Source organism: Arabidopsis lyrata (genome assembly GCF_000004255.2).
Source record: "Arabidopsis lyrata subsp. lyrata unplaced genomic scaffold ARALYscaffold_2, whole genome shotgun sequence".
Classification (NCBI taxonomy): domain Eukaryota; kingdom Viridiplantae; phylum Streptophyta; class Magnoliopsida; order Brassicales; family Brassicaceae; genus Arabidopsis; species Arabidopsis lyrata.
The window spans coordinates 2,060,133-2,086,445 of NW_003302554.1; the positions used below are offsets into that span (position 1 = coordinate 2,060,133).

The following is a 26,313-nucleotide window of genomic DNA, read 5'->3' on the forward strand; positions in this document are numbered from 1 at the left end:
CTTATAAAATAGCTTGTAAAATCCTATAATATCTTATAAATACCTTGTAAATACGTTGTAAAACCTTTTAAAATACATTGTAAAACCTTATAAATACCTTGTAAAAAACCTTTAAAATACCTTGTAAATTTTTGGCGGGAAAATTTTTCCCGCCAAAAATTTAACGCCAAAAAAATTGCGGAATCACTTTTCCCGCAAAAAAAATTTTTTGGCGGGAAAATTTTTTGGCGGGAAAAAATTTTACGGGAAAATTTTACAAGGTATTTTAAAGGTTTTACAAATTTTTACAAGTGTTTTGGCGGGAAAAATTGGGGGATCACTTTTCCCGCCAAAAAATATTTTGTATTTTGTGGACCTAATTTTGTTATATTTCCTTATATATTTATGATATCTTTTATTAAAAGAAGGGTAATTTAGTCATTTTGTACATAAAAGGGGTATTTTTAAAAATGAACATACAAAGGGGGCATTTTTGAAAAGGGGTATTGAAAAAGGGGCATTTTTGTGAGTCTCCCTTATTTTTTTAATATGGATGTATAATGAATGTTGAGAATACATTTTTCCTAACAAGATGCAGATTAAGTAGATAAACAAATAGATATTCCCTGATTTTTCAAGCGATTGAAAATTAAAAAGTAACTATAGTTCTTCGAGAATCGATAACTATAAAGCATCAAGTCAATGAACGTGTAAATTGTTATATATTATGAAGAATCATATCAAACACTAAAATATTTGACTATAAAAATGTACAATACTATTTATTGCTTAACAATGCAAGTAATGTAGTGAATTGATGAACCTAATTTTAATCCATTATTTACAATAAGAGTACATCTAGACCGTTTTGTTTTTTTCTTGATTCAAGTAGTTTCACTTTTGGAGATCTCTGTTTCTTCGCCAAAGTTGAAATTAAAAAATATAAAACTATATTATCAGATATTCAAATGCATGCTAAATAAATAATTATATATATATATATATATATAATAGATTCAAAATTAAAAGTGTAACATAAGGAAAACTGAAAATTGAAATTATTACTTAATGGCTGCTGATAGAAATATGGTACCTTTTTTAGTCCTAACACTTGTCAAGAAAAAAGGTTCATCTAATCAGTTTTCTTTTCTAAACACTATATTTTTACCAGAAACATGTCGGCAAAAAAAATTAAAGATTCTACATTATTATTAGAAAAAAAAAAATGAACGGTGAATAGAGCTTAGGAAGAGACATGAGAGAATGAAGAGAACTCTATATATTCATTTTCAAAGGGACTTTTTTTTTTTTTTTGGTAAAAGTTCAAAAAAACTTTTTTGAAAAAGGCAAAGGGACCAAAGAGACCCCAAAACATTTTTGACAAATTTGCCTCTATTATATGCTTTGACACAACACTCTCCAAACTTCTGTCACTCTCTTTGATCACTCTTATACCCATTACTCCATTGCCTTCCACATTTATACATTATTAGGTATCGATATACGATTTGATAACCGTAGTTCATTTTTATTTTAAAAATATTTAGAAGAAGAAATGATCATGAGTTTTTATAGTTCATTTCGAATTTCTAAAAAATATTGTTTAGAAGAAGAAATGAGTTTTTTTTTTTTTAATTATAGTTCGAATATACATTAAAAGAAACAATTGATGCATTTCACATATATTATGATCGGTAAGTCTTGAATCTATAAAGATTAAGCATCGAAACTATAGGCTTTAAGGAGAGACCATAATCAACTACACAATGATTAATTAATTAATTTAGGAGTCACTTGAAACTTATGATAAACAAAACCACGTTGTAGGAGTAAGTATGATATGGTTTTGGGGCATCGACCTACACTTATACACGTAATGTGCAGTGTATATAAGCATAAATATCCACTTTACATTGCATATGTAACTCATTAAGTCAAAGTGGTGTTGGGTCGATTTGTTGTGTATGTGAGTAAGTTACAAATATTTGGACAAAATAATTTTCTTCTTCTGCTAGTCCATAACAAGAATTCAAGATTTGTTTTTTTTTTGATATTCTTATTGGAACATAAAAAAATCATTTATACGTAGTGGCTATTGAGTTTTAGATCATTTTTCTATTGTAGGGATGATTGGAATATTCCTAATATGTTGGTTGTCTTGTCATAATCAAACCATATATATATTGCTATTAAGTTATATATGCATCTCACTACAATGTTTAAGGAAAATTAGTCAAATATACACAAATGAATGAAACACAATTGTCCGATTCTGTATTTATGGATCTTTTTCCATTAATATATGATCATGAATTGTTTTTACCTATTTTGTGTTCTAAGAGCATAATACAGTTTTGTCAGCATTTTTTATTTTTTTATGTGGAAACTATAAGTTTCAGGATAGAGGTGACATGTGACTTTAAAGGTTATGAATGTGAAGAGAGGCGGAGTGATATTTTGTTTGCAGTTGTGGGCTTTAGTAAACAAAATCAATTAGTCTGCATGAGGATCATTTACAATGCAAAACTGTGTTCCACCTAGGCCTGGGCAAAATACCCGGAACCGAATACCCGAACCGAAAAACCCGAAAAATACCCGAACCGAACCCGAACCCGATTTTTAAAAATACCCGAATGGGTCCTAACCTCCTACCCGAAAAAAACCCGAACCGAACCCGAACCGAATCCAATACCCGAATGTACCCGAATACAAATATACACCTAAAAATATTAGTTATATTTATATTTATAATACCCGAAATACCTAAAATTACAATCATAAATCCGAATATATTAGGTATTTTTGAGTAATTCGGATACATTTGGATATATTTGGTTAAAAAGTAACTAATGATGTAGTTTTCTTTTGGGTAATTTTAGTATTTTTAGATATTTTTGGTTATATTTAGATAAAGAGTAACCAATGTATTTTTGAGAAATCGGGTATTTCGGTTAGATTTGGGTATATATGAGTTAAAAACCCGAACCCGACCCGAACCCGAAAATATTTTGGGTATTTTTGGTTATTTTCGGGTATTTTGTATTTTTATTAAAATACCCGAACCGAACCCGAACCCGAACCGAACCCGAACCAAATTTTTAGAATATCCGAATGGGTCTTGACCCCCTACCCGAATAGACCCGATACCCGAAAAAAAAGAACCGAACCCGAACGGGTACCCGAATGCCCAGGCCTAGTTCCACCCATGACTCATTCCTTTAATTGGTTAATCTTCCATTTGGTAACTATATTCTTGTGGTATATAAAGGGTTTATTGCTTTAAGAGTTATCGAAAACAATAAGAACTACCAAACCAAAAACGATATTTTCAGTTTTTTTATTTGATTTACTGTTATCTTTTACCGCGATTTAGATAATAATTCGTCTAGATAAAAACTAAGATTTATAATTAGTTAACTAGAGATCCATGAAAATTTAGTAGTACTACGCCATTGATTCACCATCATGGTTTTTGCTGATAAAAAGACAAAACAAAACGAAAAATACTGTCTTGCTCCTGAGTGCCCACTTTGAAGTGGATTCTTTGGACTATTTTTGTTATTATACAACTTCCCTTTCACATGATATCAATTACCTAAATTAATTAATTCTAAAAGCACATTAATAATTTAACATTTACACATTAGATTAACCTGACCAATGAAGTATGAACCGTTCTAACTTCTAAATATTTAAAACATTTGATGACAGCATCTAATCTTTATTAATCATAGAAATTAAATTATGGAAATAAAAGTACTGATTACTTTAGTTTAAATGGTCTTATTACTATATGTTGCTTTCTACTAATTATTTTTTTGTTTTAAAAAGTATTATATTTACATTTTCAATAAAAGAGATTCGATAAACTCAACTAAAACATTGTATAGAGTACTTTATTAGTTAGAAAGATAAATTACTTGAGTTTAAATTGAAAAATGATGTTGTATTAATTAAATAATAAATTAGACAGTATCTTGAGTTTTTTAAAAAAAATCTGAAAACTCATGTTGCACTGATAATTTATAACTCTTAGCTAATTAAACTAATTAATAATTAACATAAGACAAAATTATTTCTTACTTAAAATATACATATAGACAGAACAGAACAACAACATACGAGGAACTTGAAATTTTGGCCTCGTTCATAATAAAAAAATTGCATAATCACAAAATTACTTCTATACTGGCAAAAACAAGTAATTTTAATTGAAATATAAAATGTTTTATTTATTAATTATACTTAGCCGTAGAAGCCTGTTTGGCTCCAAATCGCGTCGCGGACGCGCCTTAGTTCTCTGCCTTTGAGAGTCCTTCCGACGCCTTCAAACACCGACGCGCCACCACCGCCTCCACCTCGGATCTTCCTGCTCCGCCGTGCTTGACTCTTAGCAAGGTACTCGTGCGGCGGCATCATCCCGGATTCCTCATCCTCTTCATCATCAACGTCTAACTCGTGTATTGACTCAACCGAGTCCACTCGGTATATCTTACTCCAGTCCGGTACGTTTACCGGCGCCGACGACGCCAATTTTCGCCGGACTTCTTCTCCCTCACCTCCTCCGCCGTGGAACTTCTGCACTAGCATCGGCGACGACGACGGCGGCGCGGCCAAAGCGCCCTCGAAAGCCATCGACAATCCTCCCACGCGTCCGTTTTTTCCCAAGGTAGCGCGTAAGTTCCACGCGCCGTATGATTCGTCTGTCTCGGAAGTGTCGTGAATGACGGCCGGTGACCAGATGTCTTCCTCAGCGAGCTCTAATTCGTCGGTGACGGAGTTACCATGACTGTCACCGTAACTGTAACTTCCAAGGTATCGATCGCTCCGGTTCATCGTCGTCGGGTTTCGGCCTTTTGCCATGCAACAACTTCACCCTCTTCTTTAATCTCTAAACTAATCACTGATTAATAATTCAATTAAATGACCATAAAATGTTACCATTAATTATTAGAGATTTTGCTATAAGGTTCACACCGAGGGAAATGGAGGAGTATATATAGCATCTCTGAAGAGAAGAGTACAAAAGAATGTGATACAATAAAGAAAATAAAAATTCTTATATTGGTACCAACATATCAATTTCTTACAAATGGATCCCTACATTTATTATTGAGTTTAAGAACCCAAAATTTCGTCTTTTTCCCAAAAAAAACATTTATATTCTTGATTGACAAAAAAAAAAACATTTATATTCTTGGATGATCTTATAGCCACATCCAGTTAAATTAAAAAAAGATAAATCAAGTTAGAATGCAATGTTTTTTTTTTTTTGATGGCAAGGATTTATTCTAATTAACTCGAATACTATATATGTAAGTGTCTTTTCTAACATTTGTAAATTTTAAAACAAATGAATAGAAACGTTAGATACAAAATGAAATAATTTGAAATTCTAATATGTTTTACGTGGATTGCTATTAGGGGCAAATGAAATCTATTATATTTTAATTTTCTTATCCAAAATTAAATTGAAATTATAAAACGACCTTAAAAAAAAAAAGAGTTGGTCTAAATATTTATTTATTTCAGGAAATTCAAATTGTAGCATTCACAAACTTAAAGAATAAATATTTTAGTATTGATTTGAAATCAAGTGTAATATGTTAAATTTGGACTAATTTTGGGTTTCTAACTAAAAACCAATTGGCAATTAGTGGATTGGCCATAACCCTTTATATATTATTAATTGTCCCATCAAACTTCCGATGTGGGACTTGGATTGTATCTCCAACAATCTCACCTTCAATCCAAGGACCACATGGATCTTAACACACCTCCTCGATCCCTCACTCGGACCGATAATAAGCCCCTTTCTCGGGCCCCCATTACTCGGGTTTGAGGTATGTCCGTATCCACTTTTCTAGGTCCACCAGAATTTGAACCTTGGGCTCTGATACTATGTTAAATTTGGGCTAATTTTGAGCTTCTAACTAAAAACCAATTGACAATTAGTGGATTGGCCATAACCCTTTATATATTATTAATTGTCCCATCAAACTTCCGATGTGGGACTTGGATTGTATCTCCAACATAATAAAACTAATGTAAATGTGAAGTTGAGCATTTTAAATTTGTAGTTATTTTCTGATATTAAAAAATTCGTGGGAGGAATACTTTGTTCAATAAATGTCCTTAATATTCGGTCATCTTATACTAAGAAAACGAATTTTCATATCGACCATCTGTTTTATATTTTGGTCAAATCAAAAGAGGAATCTAAGTGACTATGTCACTTTGATAAGAAGGTGAAGGACCTTTCATAACGCAATAAAAACGCCGATGAGTTAACGGGAATTTGTCAAAAATAAACACAAACACAAGCACGATTAGCTATTATATTTTGATATTTTCGGCATCTTAATTCTTGTCTTAATTTTGTGGATATTATGAATGATCTTGTCATTACTCATAAACCCTATATAAGGCTCTCTTCGTAATCGTTTGCATGTCACTAGCGATAGATTCCAGCGAGAAAATTCACACGTATCTGTTTAAAGATCACACAAAATTATTGGGGAATTCTAAGAAATTAACTTTGTCAAGAAAAAAAAATCTGAGAAATTATGGTGAACCACATAACGGGCTCACGTCGGCCCGTGTTTCAATGTTTGTCACTACAAAGTTTCTAGAAAATAGTGTAATTATCAACTTGCCAAATTGGGGAAAAAAATGAGAACAGTTTTGGTTAGAAAAAACAAGTAATTGTGTATGCTAACTAAAAAAAAATCAATATTATGTATAACCAGACTATCTTAAGTAGATTCTAAAAAGAATGTTTTTTGTTGTTGTTTTTTTTTTTTTTGATAAATATTTGTTTCTTTTATCAATTGTCTAAACTAGTTTCACATTCGCATTATTTCTCATATGTGATTGCATTTATAATCTACAAAAAGAATGTGAGCTTTTAGGAAATTTTAGAGATTACGAGATTGGTTCAAACATGACTCATTGCAACATATACATTGGTCCGTTATGGCGAAAGAGAATAAAATAGTAAAAGAGAGTATATAGGATTCTAGGATTAAAGCCAACTAAACAAACTATATGTTGAATGATTTGGCATTAGCAGATTATATGAGATTACAATATCACAAACATTAATTTACATTATTGTCACTCAATCATGAATCAGTATTTAGTGAAATAGTAGTTAATTAAAAGTGAATAAGCCATTTGAGTTTGTATTAATGGAATTATTGAATAACAAAAGCAAGAGTGTCCACTTGTAAAATTCTGCGACGTACTCTGTACAAAAAGATGGGTCACATTGAACGGCTGAGAATGAGAAACAAGACTACAAGAGTATCAGACAGGTTTTAGTAAATGTAGCAGTTACAACTTACAAACTTACACCCACAATATATATATATATATATATATATATATATATATATATTATATTTATATCTAAGAATATGCATAAATTTATATATATATATTTATATATTTACACCCACAATATATATATATATATTATATATTTATATCTAAGAATATGCATAAATTTATATATATATTTATATATTTACACCCACAATATATATATATTTATATATTATAAATTTATAATAAGTTCGAATAGCAACACAATAATATTAACACAAACGATTAAACTACAAATCTTACTCACTTACATAAACCGAAGAACAACCATCTATTTACATGTGTGCAACGATTCAGTTTACATTATTCAATTTGTCAATGTATCTTAATTTTTAATTTTCTTATATATATATTTTTATCTTTTGTTATATAAGGGACTACATTTTAATGTGATTTTTTTGGTGTCAGTGTATACTTGTCTTTTTGTGAGATGAAATGAAACGGTCAGTGTGTTGTTATCACTCAATGTCCCACAATGATATGGCCCACCACATCAAGGGAAATTATGGCATTATTATTTTATATTTATATACTCCTTCCGTTTCGTTTTACTCGTCGTTTCAAAGTTAAAATTTTGTTTCATAATAGTTGTCTTTGTAGGTTTTCGATGCAAATATTTGGTGAAAACTTCAGTTTTATCCTTACTGTTTTAATGTTTCGGCCAATGAATTTTTTTATAAAATATATTAATAAAGGGTAAAACAGAAAATTTAATATTTTTCTTAATTTGTGTGAGAAAACCTTAAACGACAACTAAAACGAAACGGAGGTAGTAGTATATTTTTCTCTCCTCATAGTTTTTTTTTTTTTCTTGATTGATAAACTTCTCCTCATAGTTCATAGTTGTATTGATATTTGTTATAGATTGTAGTTATATTAAAAAAAATTTAACAAATACAGCGTATAAGTGCATATGATTCAATAGTAAATACTCTTACGCTTAGAAAGGAGAAGTGTATCAAGCGGTGCATATCAAACAAATCAAAATCAAATGTATCAATTAGATCAGACTAAAAGTTATAGATCAAGGTTTAAATAGTAAAAATACAAAAAAGAGTATGTAGCAAAAAATTTAGATAAAAATAATTTTCAAAATAATGTAAATATTATAATAAATTTTATTAGATTTTAAATGGACATATAATTTTTCATTTTTAGAATATGCAATTCTATAATGATATAATTAACTCATTTTAAAATTGCTATGATATTTTATCTATAAATAAAAATTCACTTGTTGAATTTTTGTTATTATTATTATAACTACAGTATTTAATATTTTATGTACTTAACAAAATCAGCTCTTATGTAATGATTTGATCAAATAACATATTACTTTTGAAAGAAAAAAAGAAAAGCATAGGGATATATCCTAGTCTCTCTACCTTGTATTGCTTTATTCATTAATAGTCGTCATTTTAAATCACAAAGTGGGTGCAACTAATAAAAAGACACCACCTTCTATAAATAATTTCTAGTGGCCTAGAAAAGATAAGGGATTCTATATGAATTTTGTTTTCATGTTATTATTAGTATACCATCACGAGTGACCTGCAAACATAACTGAATATATATATATTCATTTTTTCTCATGAACTTTAATGTCTAACTATATTAAGTGCGAACAAAGAAACACCGTAGTATGATATTAAAGTACTTTACGCGCGAATCCTTTATTAATTTACAATGTTAGCTTAGTTTAGATGGCCAAATAAAGCTCACTAATCCCACTATTTTAGTTCAATGTATGAATGATTCCTTTAATGATTACACCTTTTATTATTTTTAAGACGAGTTTAGTTAATTTTTTTTTTTACACCAAAATAAAAACATCCATTTAAGCTAGAAACCGGCAGTTTTCTTCGAGAGAAAACCAATCCGGTGTTGAGGAACTTACATGGAAAAAAATAGAATCACGTGCTCTTGCCTTCTTATCAAGACAATCGGCAGAGACATTGTTTAAACGTGGAATAAAATCTAAGGAAAACGAGGGAAAAAACATTTTAAGACATTAAATCTTCTAACTCCGAAGTAAAAGCGGACCACTCATCTGGAGTGTCCAAAAGCTGAGTCAACTCTTTGCAATATGTCTCAAAAGCAACATTAAAGATGGATAATGACTTGAGGGAGCGCATTGCCCAAAGAAGTGCTTCAAATTCTGTGTGAAGTGGGGATAAACATTTTCGGAGACACTTGAGTCCAAGATTAGAAATTTGACGATCTGAGAATCCACCCAATGCCGCTTAAGGTGGCTGAGTCTGTCCAAGAGCCATCAACTTGACAAATCGAAAGGTCTAAACTAGTGGATCGCGAACCTAGATCTATAAAGGGCGGTTGAGAATTGATAATCGATTCTCTGGCTCTTGCGATGCGAAAGGACTCTGCTTCTTTGTAGACAAGTTACTTTATTTAAATTTTCCAAAACTAAAATTTAAAGAAGACTCATGATAAAAATTAGTGATATATATGCTACGTCTTTTACCATTTTCACTAACATGGTTCATTTCTAAACATTTGATAGTCGTAGCATTTATTGCTATTTCTCTTTGACAATCGAAGATCTTTAATCGAAACTCAAACTAATCCTATTTAAAATATCTCTAATAGCAACCCATAAAACACAAAAAAAAATAATAAGTCAAACTCTAGTCGACTAGTCTTTTAATTTAGTTTACATAATGAAGTTTTTAATGATTGGAATACCATGAAATTTTTTTGCTATCTTGTAGGCTAAAATATTGGTTGTCAAGAAGTATAAAACAAGAATGCTTGGCCATGTGCAAAGCCGTAAGGCCGGCCAAGATTGGATCTGTAGATTCCATCGATCATTCGCCAACCATAAAACAAACAAACTTAGGGATCACATATTGTATGTATGCATGAGAAACATACAAAATAAATAATAGAGATGAATAATTTGATTTTCTGATAAAGACTAAAGTGTACTCCACGAATTAAGAAAAAGACATCTTTAAGGAAGAAAAGAAGACATCCAACAAAGGTGGAACCCGTGAGACCGATCGGTAATTTGCCATTTTCTGTGTCTCAGATTGACAACATAGCTTAAAACCTACCTGGCCCTGGCCCAAGAATATTTAGGTCAATGATCCATCACATTTACTAGCCATGTCCATTAGTATACTGGTCGTTTTGAATTGGATCTGAAAAAAATATGAACATTTTTTTATCAGATTCTTTAGGTTTTGGGGTTTTCTCTGCCAACCATAGCCCCAAATATTTTTGTTTGATCGATTTAAATTTTGCTTTTTATTTTGTCAAGAAAAGATCTATAAAAAAAATGTTTCGAAAATCCAAACCAGAACGAATTCTAGCACTAAGTCTACGAGTGTCTGAATCGTTGGTGTCTCAACATTTTACATTTGGAATCTTCGCATATACTCCTTTTTATTGCTATTCAAGTGGAAAAAAAAAAACTCTTTTTTTGTTATAGCATTAAGAAGAATGGAGACCCCTTTTAGCATTATGTTGATTATCATAAAGCATAAGATTAAATTCGATTTTTAATTCTTTTGATATTATGAAAGTAAATGGTTGCTCTTCGGCTCATTTTAGGGTTTATTTGGAAAATACTCAAATAGTACGTTTTTGGAACATACTACTTTTTAATACTTTTTAATTCAAATATCTCATGAAATATGAAGATGAAACGAAAACATATGTGACTGTTACAATTAATTTTTATAAGCCAGAAAAAGAATGACAAGATCTTCGGTCACTCACAACCTATGTATGTCCCCAAAAGAATAAGAATCTCAACTGTGATAAAAGAAATCCAGTCAATCTAATTTAATAGAATAATGAGATCACTAATACATAATTATTGTTATTATTACTATTTTTCCAAAATTGTTATTATTTTTAATATTAGTCCTATATCCACACACAAAAAAAAAAAAAACTAAAAAAAAACTAAAAATTAGAAGAGCAACCGGTAAAGAGGAAGAGAATGATAAAATTGAAATGGTGAATAACAATAATAATGTAGAAGATCTAAAGATGTATAAATTTACATTAATATATTAATATAATAATGAATTGAATAAATGAAATCTTTTACTTAATTTGTTTTTTTTTTCAGTTAACATGTATGGGATAATGAATTTATCTGATTTGTCAAAACCCTAAAGAAAATTAAAGATGATAATAATTTGGTGATGTGACAAAAAAAAACAAGAAAGAAAATTGGTTCTTTTATTATCACCGTCGTTATTCGAACGTGGGCCTTGTAAGCCCATTAATAGTCCATCATTATGATCTGGATCCCTCTTTAATCTTATCTCCTAAAGCAGCAAGCACGGTTCCGCTGGGCTCACGTGGCCATACCCTACGGCCTACGCCTTAAGCATAGTCACGTGCCCATTAGTGATCCATTTCTTTAGCACGACGAAACTATCAGAAAGTAAAAAAATTCAATAAATACATATGAAATTTAATTATTTATATGAAATTTAATAAATATGAAATTTAATTTACAGTTTTTTGGTCAACTGTAATTTACCGATTATTTTGGGTTTATCTTATTTTATCTGTAACACGACCTATTGTAGAAAATTTCCCACTTAAAAAAGTTGATTTTTTTTTTTACTTAAGCTTGTGAAATAAATTAACTTTAGAATAATCGTGTATGACTTTTGCCCATAACTCTATTATAATACAAGTAGATCCTAAAACGTCTGAAATTAATACGAACACAATTCATTCACTAATTCACTTTTGTACTTCGTAGAATCGATCGATTTATTATACTTGTTACATGCTTTAAAATTATGGACCAAAAAGTATAAAATTATGGACAAGGAATTGAAAATTATGGGCAAGAAAGTAAAAACTTTTCTAATGTCACAACATATTTAGTTGAATTAAATACGACCACAATAATAGCCTTACTTATTATTATATCACACATCTTTCATGTCCCCAAGTCGCGAAGTTATAAATGCTATCCAATATTCTCAATTTTGGACCGGTTTAAACCACAGACTTAATAATAACAGCTCCAACGGTTTGGTTCTGTTTATTTATTTCTCGGTACGATGAACATTCAATCCAGCTGAATTATAGTAGCTTCTAGCTACAATAAAATTAATTTTCGATCCGTTTTAATTTTATTTTTTTGTTGGTCAATTTGTCTTATTTTAGAGAATTTTACTTAGCAGTACAACTTATTATAGGCTAAACAACAATCACAAAAGAAAAAAACCAAACTTATAACACACAATTATACTTACATTGATAAAAGGAACAAAACAAAACTTATAATACAAAACTAAATAATTTGGTGTCATCTCAAAAGTTTAAATTCCTATAAAATTACGACATTCTCAATTTTTAGATAAAAATGGATTAGGGATATTTTTATGTTTTCATCTCCGACTAAAATAACAACAAAAACATACTCTAAACAAAACAAGCAAATTACAAAAATATTAAACACTAGTATTATTCCCGTACTCCGTACGGGGCAAAACTTTAATCAAATTTATTAAATTTTTACATGATAAAAGTTGTAGGAAATAGCAAGGAAGAAAGAGATTTGTAAGGTTTTTGTATGAAATAATGTTGTTGTTCTATTGTTGAAGAAGAGAGGCATAGAGGAGATATTGAGACGGGGGAGGGGTAAAGAGGAGAAACAGTTGCAAGGAGATTTATTTTATTTTTTTTGGTCGAATAGCAAAAGTTTAATTGTTTAGAAATTTTAGAAATCTGAAAGTGTAAAAATTGAGACTTAGGACAAGTGTCGGATGGAGAAGGTTGCAGTTTTTTTAGAATTGACTTGTGAAGAGGAGAAACAGTTGCAAGGAGATTTATTTTATTTTTTTGGGTCGAATAGCAAAAGTTTAATTGTTTAGAAATTTTAGAAATCTAAAAGTGTAAAAATTGAGACTTAGGACAGGTGTCGGATGGAGAGGGTTGCAGTTTTTTTAGAATTGACTTGTGATTTATTATATAAAGATAAAGATTCTAACATAATCGATTCCAATTTTGTAATTAACTAAATTGTAGGATACCAACAAACCAAATATCTCATTCGGTTTATTTGGATAAATCAGAACCCGGTTAAGATTCCGGTTCCGGTCTGGTTTTGGTTTTGTTTAATTTCCACGATAGAGGAAAGAGTGAGAGAGAGAGAGAAAAAGGTGGGGGAAATTTAATGGAGGAGTAATAAATGCTCTCAAGCGCTCTCTCTTCCCTTCTCTTCTTCCACAACAGACTGTGTTCATTGCTCGTGGGGTCTCTCTCTCCTCTCTATCTCTCTCTTTCTCTGTGAAGACGAAGACAGCTGTTTCTGAGTTTCCCTTTTGTTTTTGTGTCTATCTTCTTCTCAACCAAGTTTTTTTGTGTCCAAAATCTCGCAAAGAAACGCCTTTCTCTTCTTCATCCTTAGATTTCTCGGACTTTCTTTTACTAGTGGGAAAAAGACAGAATCTCAAAAAAAGTCCTAACTTGTCCAAAGTCCAAAGCTTTTGAAAGAGACCATAAAAGCAGTGCTTAATCTTCCTCTGTCTCTGTCTGTGTCTCTCTCTCTTTTGGGGGTTTGAGGAAAGGAGAAGAAAATGACGAGAGGAGCTGAATTTGAGATGGGTTTCTTAGTGATTCTTCAATCCATGTTTCTGATGTCTCTATGTGAGTTTTTTTCCTTAATTTGGGGGTTTTAAAGGGAAAAGGAATTCTCTGTTTCTAATTCTGTTTCTGTTTGATAGAAAAGTTCGTTTCTTTCGTTGAGATTTCGCTTGTTTTGGAACAATTTACTAGTTTATTGTGATGGGTTATTGTAAATTTATCTTCTTTATGTAGAAATTAGTCGAATTTCTAGTGAAATGTTGAACTAAGCTGGGGTTTAGAAGCTTCATGGTGTTTAGGTTACTTAGATTAGGGTTTTGGTTTAGTTAACGAATTAGGTTTCTTTCTTCAGAGACCAAAATTGTATAGAAAAAGTTTGATGATTTTGGTATCTTATTGGTTTAGGTTCATCAGAGGAGTTCTTACCTGAGATATCACCAGATACTTCTCCTCAACCATTTCTTCCCTTTATTGCCCCTTCTCCAATGGTTCCATACATAAACAGTACCATGCCGAAACTATCGGGTTTGTTCTTGTTTTAACTTGATCACATTTCTCTTTTAGTAATTTGCCTTTGGTGTACTAATCGGTATCAGTTTTTCGGGTATCTTCAGGGCTTTGTTCGCTTAATTTCAGTGCGTCTGAGAGTTTGATTCAGACAACTTCACACAACTGTTGGACTGTGTTTGCTCCATTGTTGGCAAATGTGATGTGTTGTCCTCAGCTAGATGCTACACTCACGATAATCCTTGGGAAAGCGAGCAAAGAAACCGGTATGCTTGCGCTAAATAGAACCCAGTCTAAGCACTGTCTCTCGGATTTAGAGCAAATCTTGGTAGGCAAAGGCGCTTCGGGTCAGCTTAATAAGATCTGTTCTATTCACTCGTCGAATCTCACTTCTTCGTCGTGCCCTGTTATCAATGTCGATGAGTTTGAAAGCACGGTGGATACAGCGAAACTTCTTCTGGCCTGTGAAAAAATCGATCCTGTGAAGGAATGTTGCGAAGAGGCTTGCCAAAATGCGATACTCGATGCTGCTACGAATATATCTCTTAAAGCATCAGAAACTTTAACTGATAATTCAGATAGGATCAATGATTGCAAGAACGTAGTAAACCGCTGGCTTGCTACTAAACTTGACCCTTCTCGGGTTAAGGAAACTCTCAGAGGCTTAGCAAACTGCAAAATCAATAGAGGTAAAAACAATAGATGTAACATTTAACTTTCCGTTTTGGGTAAACATGTCACATTTTTGTGTCTATTGGTTTCAGTTTGTCCTCTTGTCTTTCCGCACATGAGGCATATTGGTGGTAACTGCAGCAACGAGTTGAGTAACCACACGGGTTGTTGCCGTGCAATGGAAAGTTATGTGTCTCACTTGCAAAAGCAAACACTTATAACCAATTTGCAAGCTTTAGATTGCGCGACCAGCCTTGGCATAAAGCTACAGAAACTTAACATCACTAAGAATATCTTCAGCGTTTGTCATATAAGTCTCAAGGACTTCTCTCTTCAAGGTTTCTACTTTATACTTTTTTTTTATGTCCCTCCTTAAATTTTCAAGATATGTCTCTAACTCTGTTCTGTTTATTTTTCGTGCTTGATGATGCATCATGGTTGGATTCAAACAGTTGGAAACCAAGGTATAAATTAATTTCCTCGATTTTCATATCTATATTCATCATCACGAAAACCCGAAAACCATTTTGTTAACTTGAATATTTTGTTCTTTTTGGTGTAAAGAATCTGGCTGTCTATTACCAAGCTTACCATCTGATGCGATATTTGATAAAGACACGGGAATAAGCTTTACTTGTGACCTCAACGACAACATTCCCGCTCCATGGCCTTCATCTTCTCAATCCTCAGCATCTGCTTGTAAAAAACGTGTGTGGTTATCGTATTTATCTTCTTGATTTCTGACATTTTACTCTCTTTTTGTTAACTTTCATTCTTTTTCTTTTTGGTTCTTTTTCAGCTGTTAGAATTCCTGCTCTCCCGGCTGCTGCCTCCTCGCAACCCCGTAAGTTTTTCCCATCTCACATATTTCACGAAAAGAACTTTTAACGGTTCTTCCGAAATCCGATATGTGTATTCTCTTTTGATCTCTCAGGTCTCTACGATGAAGGAGTGACACGTTTGGTGATCTCTGTCTTGTCTATGGTTCTTGTGATGCTTCTGTTATAGTAGAACTAAACCGGATCCAGTCTTCTCTCTACCGGTTTACTAGTCAATAGGTGTTTGCGTAGATCAAACCGGTATAGTCGCTGCAGAAGTCGTATGTTGACATGACCGGTTCAAGTGTTTGAGTTGTTGAGTTATAAGTTTTCGGAAAGTCTTTTATCTTTTATTGATTCATGATTCTTGAAAACCTTTTTAATGTAAAGAAAAGGTATTGTAGGGTTTATATGTAAGCTTATTATATATTTATTTATAGACTGTCGATTTCGTAATTCAAAAGTGTTACTTAAATAATTTGTCTATCCAGCCGTTTAGATGCTTAGAAATTTCGAAGGCTGTTTTTCTCTCAACCATTTTATTGTCACATTTTTTTTGTTTCATTATCGATATCTAAGTGACGAAATCGATTTTAAATGGTAGTCTTCTAGGCAATGATATACGAGTACAGGCATCCATGTTTCTTAGCATCTTCCAAGACCCACAATTCAGATGTTGTGTGTAAAATTCATAGGATAGGTTACTTTCACTTTATAGATTACCAAAGATTGATGGTGATGGTTTAACAAAGATGGACCCGTAAAATTGTACTCCTTGACCAAACTGTATAGATCTCACATCCTATCTCACTAACCACCAATCACTCATCCTAGTGCATGTGAAAGCACCACAATGCACACATGACACACCATTAGTTTTGGGATGGTGATGAATGTTACATTTTTTTTTGTGTGTAGAATAGTGTGATAAGGCTGTGATCAATGTTACATTCAATCATCCAGCATGACTTACCAACTTAGTGTACTAACGTATATGATTATTGTGATCCTTCCTCCTTTAACCTTCTCACATTTTGGATGACTTTTACAAGTTCTTTTTAAACTAAAATGTCATTTACATATAGATTTGGGGTCTATGTGCAATAATTTTTAGCAACTGGATAGTCTAATATGTTAGCACAATAGTGATTATATGTTTTTAGCACCTTATACAAAAAATATATGATCAAATTGTTATAGAAATTTGGTATCTTCGCCATCTTTAAAAAAATATATCAATCACCACTAAATATTTACCGTTTTTCTCTTTAGATATTTACTTTCAATTTTAAAAAATATTTTAAAAGTTAATGTTATAAGAAAAAGCAATTCAATATTATAATTCTTTATAAATATGTACGGAACAACTACAGTAAAAATATGGTGCGGTTTTAGTACTAACAAAATATATATTTATTGGAATTGCCATGCATGTCCCGTTTGGTTCGGTTATTCGTAAGTTCTTTGTAAGATATTACAAACTTTAAGTAGATGATGGCTGCATGGCATTGATTTTTATGTCGACCAGGACCACTAGACTATATGTTATGGTCCACAACTTTCAATATATTTGATATAAGTATTTGTTAATTGTTTATGAGTTATTGGGTTATCTTATATTCTCGGTTACTAGGATTTAATTAACTTAAAACTTGTTTTTTTTTTTTTTTTTTTTTACTCTTATGGATTGAAAAAATGTTTCGTATTTCTGATATTAAAGAAAAGAAGAATGAAATCAACAGTTTACAGAATGAGATTGATCATTTTAGTGATCAAGAGATTATAATGCCTCGAATGATGGTTGATAACTCCACCCTCGCAGCATGCGACAATGGCACCCACGACATCGTTGGTCACCCAGCACATGCCCTAAGATGGGCCGGACAACAAGTGCACACCTCTGAAACCAAAACTAACTTTTTTTTCTTAGTTATTTTGGTTATGTTATTTCAATTTCAAGCTTTTTCTTTCTTGTTTAATGAAACTTTGCTTGTTTTTTTTAGACATCCATGTTGCTTAACCTAAAGTTGAAAAAAAAAAGAATGATATATAATAGAATAAATGATCTGTAAATATATATTTTCCTTTTTGAGTTTTTAACTATAGTTTTTATTTTTATTTCCATTTTGCAGTTTTTTTTTTGCTTTACGTTCTTCACTTTTTAAAAGTAAATATAGAATACATCAATTTATTTAACGATATAAAATAATGAAATAATCACATAAACAATCAAAGCCAAATCACAATATTAATTTGACATATAATTTCATTTGCATCATTTTTTTAATTGATGTAAACTTTGTATTAATATCTAAGTAATGTTAATATACTAATATAAATACATCAATTATTAAGTGATGTAAATGTATATATTTGTATCAATATATTGAAAGTGCTGCAATTTGATTTATATTTGCATCAATTTTAATGAACTGATGTCATATAAGTCAATAATGATATTGATTATTGTAAATGATGTTAAATTACAATTTACAATTTTTGTATCGATTATTAATAAGTAATTAAAATTAGTATCTTTTATATTTTTGACACAACTTCATTGATGCATTACATTTTTTTTCTAGCGATGTATATATCGTACATGAATCTTAATTGTTTTATTGAGATTTTTCAAGACCGTCTAAGAATTTTTTTGTTTGTTGTCGAAGGGTTTTCTGGCCGTCGAAGAATCAGAGATTAGTATCTTATATTTTCAGCTTTTGTTATAATACTGTGATTCATAATATGAATGCTTGAAAGATGCATTTATAACAACGTAGCCTACTAAATATAGCAACCTATAATGTCATAATGTTATGGTTATCTATGGTAAAAAGATATGGTGGATAAATTAGCTAGAAAACAGTTCAGCTATATCATGAACATCTGTCAATTCATTACAAATTTTTAATGCAGAGAATCCAAGATTCTGATGATTAATAATTGAATTATGCTTTTAGTTGTAGCGACAACTCATTAGCGCACTATCTTCTCCTCTAACTCTAAGTATACAAAGTTAATCTTATCTTAAAGTTATGTTTACTTAATTAATTCTGTAGCGCACATTAACAGAGAAAACCAAATGCAGTGATATTAAAATAGTTTACGGTCGTATAGATATTTATTGAAAAAAATTTCTAGAATTATATATATAGAAACTATGATAAATTAATTTAAGTGCTGGATTGAAATTTATTTAATATGAAACCAAGTTAATTATGTTAGTTATGTGATTTCATCGTATTAGTCAAGATATGAGTTTTTTTTAGTCAAGATATGAGTTGATTCTTATAAGAGGTATTTGGATAATATGAAATTTTAGTAGTAATTAACTAGAAATTAATTAGGATTTAGTTTAAGAAATACAAATATATATTAAAAAATGTGATCCCCAATGCCACATGGTGGCATGTGAGAGAGTATTAACTATCTCCATTTATGCATCTGGATGTTTAATACTCTAAGAATTGAATTTGCCTGATGAGCATGGGTTGCACAGAAAATATCTAGATTTTTATGTAAATTGGAGAGTTTCGATGCATCCAAACTCATCAAATATCATTATATCATTAGAGCATCTCCAACCCACCTCTATATTTGCTTCTAAACTCTATTTTAGAGGCAAATTTGTTCCAACCCACCTCTATTCCCACCTTTAAAATAGAGATCTCTATTTTTTTCTCTATATATAGAGGTGAGAATAGAGAATCTCTATTTTTTCCTCTATAAATAGAGTTAAATTTTTTAGAGGAAAAAATAGAGGAACACATTGGAGTAAAAATAGAGAAAATTTATCTCTATTATAGAAATAGAGTTAAAAATAGGGAAATACATTGGAGATGGTCTAATATATCTCAACTTTCCAAACTTAAGATAGAAGAAACCCAAATTGACAAAAAAAAAAAAAAAAGCACCAAACTGTGATAAAATAACTTCTTTTGTTGTGAATAATTTATGAGGGTGGAAAGTACCAAAAAAAAGATAATTTATGAGGGTGGTTTTTTTTTAAAGGATTATTTGACGAATTAATGATTAGATTTTTTAATTTATGGGGAAATTGGATATATAGGATATCTACCAAAAAATTTGTCTAAATATACTTTATTTTGGTAGATTGGTCGAATAGGTTTTTTAAAAATCAAAACCCAACTTTACCCTCTTTTTATCTCAAAATTAATTCAAAATTAATTTAAAAAATAAAAATTCCTAATTTATTTACAAAAATTAAATAGAAATCTTTGGACAAAAAAAATACAAAAAACAAAAAAAATATATATACAAAAGTAGAACTAGTGACAATTTTTTTAAATTGCGGGACATAAATTTGATGTTAGAGATGTGTCAACATATAATACTTTCACTATTCCTAAAAGAATGACTTTTTTAATTAATCTTTATCATATAAAAAGTAATTTTCTACCTTTCTAATATAATATTTATCATTTTTATTAGTGAATAGTACATTTCAAAAAGCATTTTGAAAATGTTTAGAGTAAAAGAGTTTTATAGATAATATCAAATATTAATTGGTTTTTAATATGTGTAGAAAGTTTAGAAAATCATTTTTATAGAAAGATAAATAGGTATATTATTGATCATTTTGATAAATTAAAACTCATCTTTTTATAGCGAATCAAAATTGAAGGGTTTTGGTTGTCGTCAAAAGGAAAAACAATAGTTCCTGTCCCCTCAAATCAATCAATTAAATGAATATATATAAGGTTTTTAGTCAAATTAGCTAGAGAAATATACAGAAAGTCAATTACTGCCTTTTTTTTTTTTTTCGCCTGTCAATAAAATACTGCCTTTTTTTTTTTTTTTTTTCGCCTGTCAATAAAATACTGCCTATATACAGTGTAGTATACTAACTACTAGTCAAAATTGTGGACTTTCGTGGACTGTATTTGTTTACAGCTTAAGAAGTTTTTAACATTAATTTTTACAAAAAAATAAATGAATAAATGGCTTATATATTAAGAATTGGTTCTTATATAAGAGTCAAATAACCAGTTTTTAGTATTAGTTTTTAACATTTTTCTATCTACTTCTTTTTAAGAATGTCTCTAAAATCTATGATAATCCGAAAAATTCTATCCGAAACTGAACCCAAAAATTTAGATTTATCCTATTGAATCCTAAACTCATATACCCGAAAACCGGAATCCGAACCCGACCCAAACCCGAACCCAAAAATACCCGAATGTTTTATTCGAAAACCCAAAATTTCACTCAAAATTTAAGTTTTAATTGAAAACCCGAATATTTACCCGAAAAATCGGATATTTACCCGAAAACTCGACAATTTACATGAACATTTATATATCATGCTACAATTTTTATTTAATTTTTTTTTTAACGGGAACGGGTATCATTTGTGTTACTATCTCACTAATGGCATTTATCCTAAATAGACTATATTTATCCAATCTATTTCAATTCCACTAGATATATGGACAAAATTTGCCAGAAATCAAGTTTAAAACTATTGTGATTTATGTTATAAATTATATCTCATATATTTTTTAAAAATTTTAATTTGCAATACTTATTAAGTTTTCTAAAATTAAAATTGTTAATTTAATTTCATTTTTAAATTAATATTTTTTTTCCTAAGAACCACAAGTTAAGAGCCTACCATTAAAGATTTAAAGACACAAAAATTAAAAACAAAAATACAATCTCTTAACTCTAAACTTTAGAATTTTAATACTAAACTATTGTTAATAGCCAATATTAAATCTTAAGAGCCTACCAATAATATTGCTCTAAACAATCATTGTGGCGTTGCACAAAAAAAAAAAAAAAAAGACAATCATTGTGGACGGAAATTGATAAATCTGATATATCCAAAGTCCAAACTCCTTAAAAAACATTTGTTCTAAGAAGACTAAATATTGCTACACAAATTGATTATAATTTTTGTGCTAATCACGAAAGTATTAGTTGATTCACATTCCGGTCAACATATACAATATTATACACATACACAAAACATGAGGTGTTGTAGTAGTCCTTCAAATACATAATACATATATTATAATAAATTGGTTTTCTTATTACTATTAATTTTTTTTTTTGGTGCAAATATTATTATTATTATTTTAAAACACAAAATGCGTAGGTTGAATCCGCACAAGAAAAAGCTTGAGAAGGACTATCGAAATCGATACCATTAAAACAATAGCTTGAACTATAGTATAATTTACATTGCATAGAACAAAATGAGTTATTTTTGACGTAACCATAGAAAAAATATTTACTTAATTAGATAAAAAGAAATATTACCCTTTTCGGAAATTAAAATATCGGATCAATTTCTTAAGCTACTTATAAACAGTGTTGTGCTGAAGCTTTTAGGACCTTAATACAAAAAACAAATTATATCTATTTTAACGAAAATTATACATCTAATTTTAAATAATTTGTTAGAGTTTGAACAAAAAGGTTAACGAAATTGATTAGAAAAGCCTTTTCCTTGAAAACAAAAGTTTGCTTCAAACTTGTGATAAAAATTCAAATAAAAGTACACTCTAAATTTTCTTTAAGTCGGTTTGAATAATTTGATGTGCCACTTCACGCTCTTTATGTTCACATATACAGACGCTCTTTATGAATTTGTTGTTATCGTCGTTATTGTTTTACTGGTTGTGAAATTGTTTCCTATGGTTTGGCGTTTACGAGATCACCGCGTTTGCGGTTAAAACGCGTTGACCACATGAGTCTCTACTTGATGTGATTTGAAGCACGAGTTTGGTGTGTTATTATTTGGTTATGATTCCACGTGACATTCTTACTAAAAGTATATATATATTTTTTTTTTTTATAAACCCTATCGGCTATCCGGTCGGCCCCGGTAGGAACGCACCGAGGTACTACATAGTGGACTGGTCCACCGTGTTAACGGCTAGGCCCTTCGGGCTACCACTCTGCCTATCCCGAGTTTGAAATGCCTTCCGACTAAGTGCCAGGGGGTAGTCAGGCCGCATTCATTTCTGACTACCAGATAAACCAATTGGACCAAAGTCCAACTGACAGATTTCCCACAATAATGTTGATAACAGCATGAGGGAGGAAGTATATTGATAAAAGTATATTGCATGGTCCCGTAAAGTAACTAACTACACAACTCATCTTCTTTACGTTTATTCTAAGTAAGTAACGCTCAAAGTTGTTGTCCCCCTTTTTTCCTTGGGTCGAAAATGCCCTTATTTTATATCGGGAAAAATGTCATTTAAATCGTCATTTTGCCATTTGTGGAGGTTTAAAGCATGAACTTTGAGCCTGGTGCTTTTAATCCTCAATTTTTAGTTGACTTTCAATTTAATCTCTAACTTTCGTTGACGATGCCGATTGAGGCATGTCTTTAACTGGACAAACGGAGGATTAAGACGTTGTTATCTGTCCGTCTAATATATCCGTTAATAAGCTAAACGATGTCCTTTAATCAAATGAAAACCCCCAAATTCGATTAAGCTCGAACCCTAGAATACCAAATCGAAATTAGAAATACAAAATCGAAGATTCTCTCTCGTTTTCTTTAATCAAGACTTCAAGATAGCTGTGTTGAGTTTTCGATGTAAAGATCCTTACACCTAACACACACACACACTTTGAAGGCACTCTACAGGCAGCGAGTACTATCGATGTCTCGGAGCTAGAACTCATCGGAATCGAGACAACAGATCCTGAGGAATAAAGATGAGATCGAGATTTGAGAAAAAATCGAGATTAGAGAAGAAAACGAGAGAGAATCTTTGATTTTGTATTTCTAATTTCGATTTATCAAAATATCATTAAATAGATAAAATCATTTTTCTTATTGACGTCATTGGTTTTTTATTTTTTAATTTGACAACAATTTTTTTTTTAACTCAAGATAGTCCAAGATGGTTCAAAGATCAAAGATCCTTTTTTATATATATCGGGAGGGACTTCAGGTTTTGCTTTGTTTTTTTAGCAGATTTTGCTCTATTTATGCCATGTTACTAGGATATGACCCGCGGTACACCGCGGGTTAATTATTTGATTTTTTTATTTTTATAAATTGATGAATTTATTGTGTATAATATTTTTTGTTGTATACCGCGGGTAACATGCGTTGTATCTAAAACAAAAAATTTTAAGTTGTATTTGTTTTGTTTAGTGTTTAAGATTGTATAATTGTATTTTGATTTGTTATTTATACGATTTCACCTGTGGTATATTGTCTCGTATTAATATTAACCCAAACCCGTCCAACCATATAATCTAAAATGAAATTAAACATTATTTTGTTATTTTTTTAATAACACTTTTATTTAAATGTCATATAATTCGAGTTAATGTGAAAGTTGCTTTCAAATAGTTTCCATGTATATTTTTAAATTAGTGTGTGTTTTTGGACCAACCCGTAAAAACAATTTATAATTGTATCTTAAAATACTAATTAGGATTTCACCCGTGATATACTGTCCCATTTTAGATAATTGTAAAAATTAAAGAAAGATCCGAATGACTCAATTTCGGGTCTGAATAAAATAACGACATGATTAAATGCTCAATTTGTTCTTAAAAATGTTAATATAGATTACACACATATTTTTATTCATCGATTGAGTAATATATGTCCGTTTTAAAAAATTTGAATTGTAACATATGCAGAAAAAAAAAACTAAAATTTACTAACTATTTATATATTTTATAATAATTTAAAATAATATAAATATAAGATCAAATAAAAGTGAAATAAGAATCATATATTTATGTTTAAATTAGGTAGAGAGGTTTTAGGAAATTAGTGCAAATTTGTTATATTAGCATTAAATCATCATATTTGACTTCTTTATCTATAAAAATCGTGGAGAATATACCATAAATAAAGCGTTTAAATATAGTAATTAGTTGAGAAAGTATATTTTTTTTAGATTTTATTAATTATTTTCGTTTTTTAATTTTGCCAAAATTTAAGGAAAGATCCGATTGAAGATTTCCGGGTCAAAATTAAATAAATTTGACCCGATTTAGGTACCCCAAAAACTGCTGCAAAAATGTATAGTAGATGTACGTGTCCACTTATTTTCTCCTTTTTCTGGTAAGGAAATGTAACTCCCAATTTCATTGAATATTAATATGATAAAAATGAAAAGTATAATTTGAACTACCCAAAATATTACCTAAAATATGTTTCTTTACTTAATATTATGTTAGTATAGATATTAAAAAAATTAATGGTTGTAAGTTTGTAACTGATTAAGGCGTTGTTTGCTAAATGTCAAAACAATTTTTTCTTTACCATTTAAAATTTTGGTTTATAGGAATAGGGAATAGGTAAAAAGAAGAAAAATTATCAGCATCGAACAAATTTTATGAAACAAAAATTGGTTTGCGGCAGTTTTTTACCCACTTTCAAAATTGATGAACTATCTAAGAGCATCTCCAATGCCCCACTCATATTTGAGCTAACCACTTAAATTTCTCTGTAACCGATTAATCTAATCGTTCGGATAATATTAGTTCATAAAACTGAACTTAATATAGATATATACTGGTTAGGTTGGACATAGAGATCAATATCGATATTATTGATCAAAGAGTTAGGCACCAGTTCAGATTATTACTTTATACGTGTCATGCATATACACCATATATAATTTATAATATGATATGTTCGATAACTTTTTTTGCATGATATGCAAAATACGTCGACACTTTACAAATATAGGACACATGTCCTAGATACGCAAGTCGATCGACATGCAACTACATGATCAAATTCAAAAACCTAATAATACAGTGCCACGTATCAGTATCACCACCTCAAATATTCGTAACAGTGATCCTCCGTCATTAAGTTAGTACATTAAATACTTTTTTTTCCATTAAATACTTTAGCTTACCAAATAGTTGTCATTTCCCCCTTTTCTGGTATTTTCTTCAGGCATACCAAACAAATATATTAAAAATAAGAAAATATTTTGCAACTTATGCATTTGTGATTGGGTTTTTTTTTTAACTAAATACTATATACAATATGTCTATTTGAGAGACCAGATTCAGTATCTTAGTGAATGTTCCGTGCGAATAAATTAAAGTACTAACGGTAGGTTTCCAGAATCTTGTATATATTCCAAAATCTCGAATTATCATTTGTAGTGGTATTCCAAAAGTAATCTTGGACACTAGTGCAAATGTGAATTCACTTATGTGTAGGAATCAATATTTTTACAAATCGAAGCAACTTTTGAATACCAAGGAATAGTACACAAAACGAATTTTGGAATTTATTGATATAGCTTACTCAAATTCGAATCTTTCAAGTGGGGATCTTGTATGTATTTATTCTTTTTTTTTGTCAACTTGTGTGTATTTATTTCTCAATAGCAAAAATCAA

General features: G+C 30.4%; 2 protein-coding genes across 2 annotated transcripts; one reads left to right on the plus strand and one right to left on the minus strand.

Annotated features, from left to right (window-relative positions):
• Window positions 1-4,024: 4,024 nt before the first annotated feature.
• On the minus strand, window positions 4,025-5,067 carry LOC9322566. The gene has a single exon (XM_021034057.1). It carries the CDS (start codon window positions 4,840-4,842, stop codon window positions 4,225-4,227), a length of 618 nt encoding a protein of 205 aa, XP_020889716.1. The 5' UTR covers window positions 4,843-5,067; the 3' UTR covers window positions 4,025-4,224.
• Window positions 5,068-13,516: 8,449 nt separating this feature from the next.
• On the plus strand, window positions 13,517-16,422 carry LOC9324122 (uncharacterized GPI-anchored protein At1g61900). The gene is made up of 8 exons (XM_021035676.1): window positions 13,517-14,010; window positions 14,353-14,472; window positions 14,562-15,143; window positions 15,219-15,464; window positions 15,579-15,590; window positions 15,691-15,834; window positions 15,926-15,970; window positions 16,061-16,422. The coding sequence occupies exons 1-8, from the start codon at window positions 13,941-13,943 to the stop codon at window positions 16,132-16,134; spliced, it is 1,293 nt and encodes a 430-aa protein (XP_020891335.1). The 5' UTR covers window positions 13,517-13,940; the 3' UTR covers window positions 16,135-16,422.
• The last annotated feature ends 9,891 nt before the right edge of the window (window positions 16,423-26,313 follow it).

Excerpts from the sequence above, each read along its gene's own strand:
- LOC9322566 (XM_021034057.1), bottom strand. The coding sequence starts at position 4,842 with ATGGCAAAAGGCCGAAACCCGACGACGATGAACCGGAGCGATCGATAC.
- LOC9324122 (XM_021035676.1), top strand. The coding sequence starts at position 13,941 with ATGACGAGAGGAGCTGAATTTGAGATGGGTTTCTTAGTGATTCTTCAA. Across the intron at positions 14,011-14,352 it reads CATGTTTCTGATGTCTCTAT|GTTCATCAGAGGAGTTCTTA; the intron begins GTGAGTTTTTTT and ends TTATTGGTTTAG. Across the intron at positions 15,144-15,218 it reads AAACTGCAAAATCAATAGAG|TTTGTCCTCTTGTCTTTCCG; the intron begins GTAAAAACAATA and ends TATTGGTTTCAG.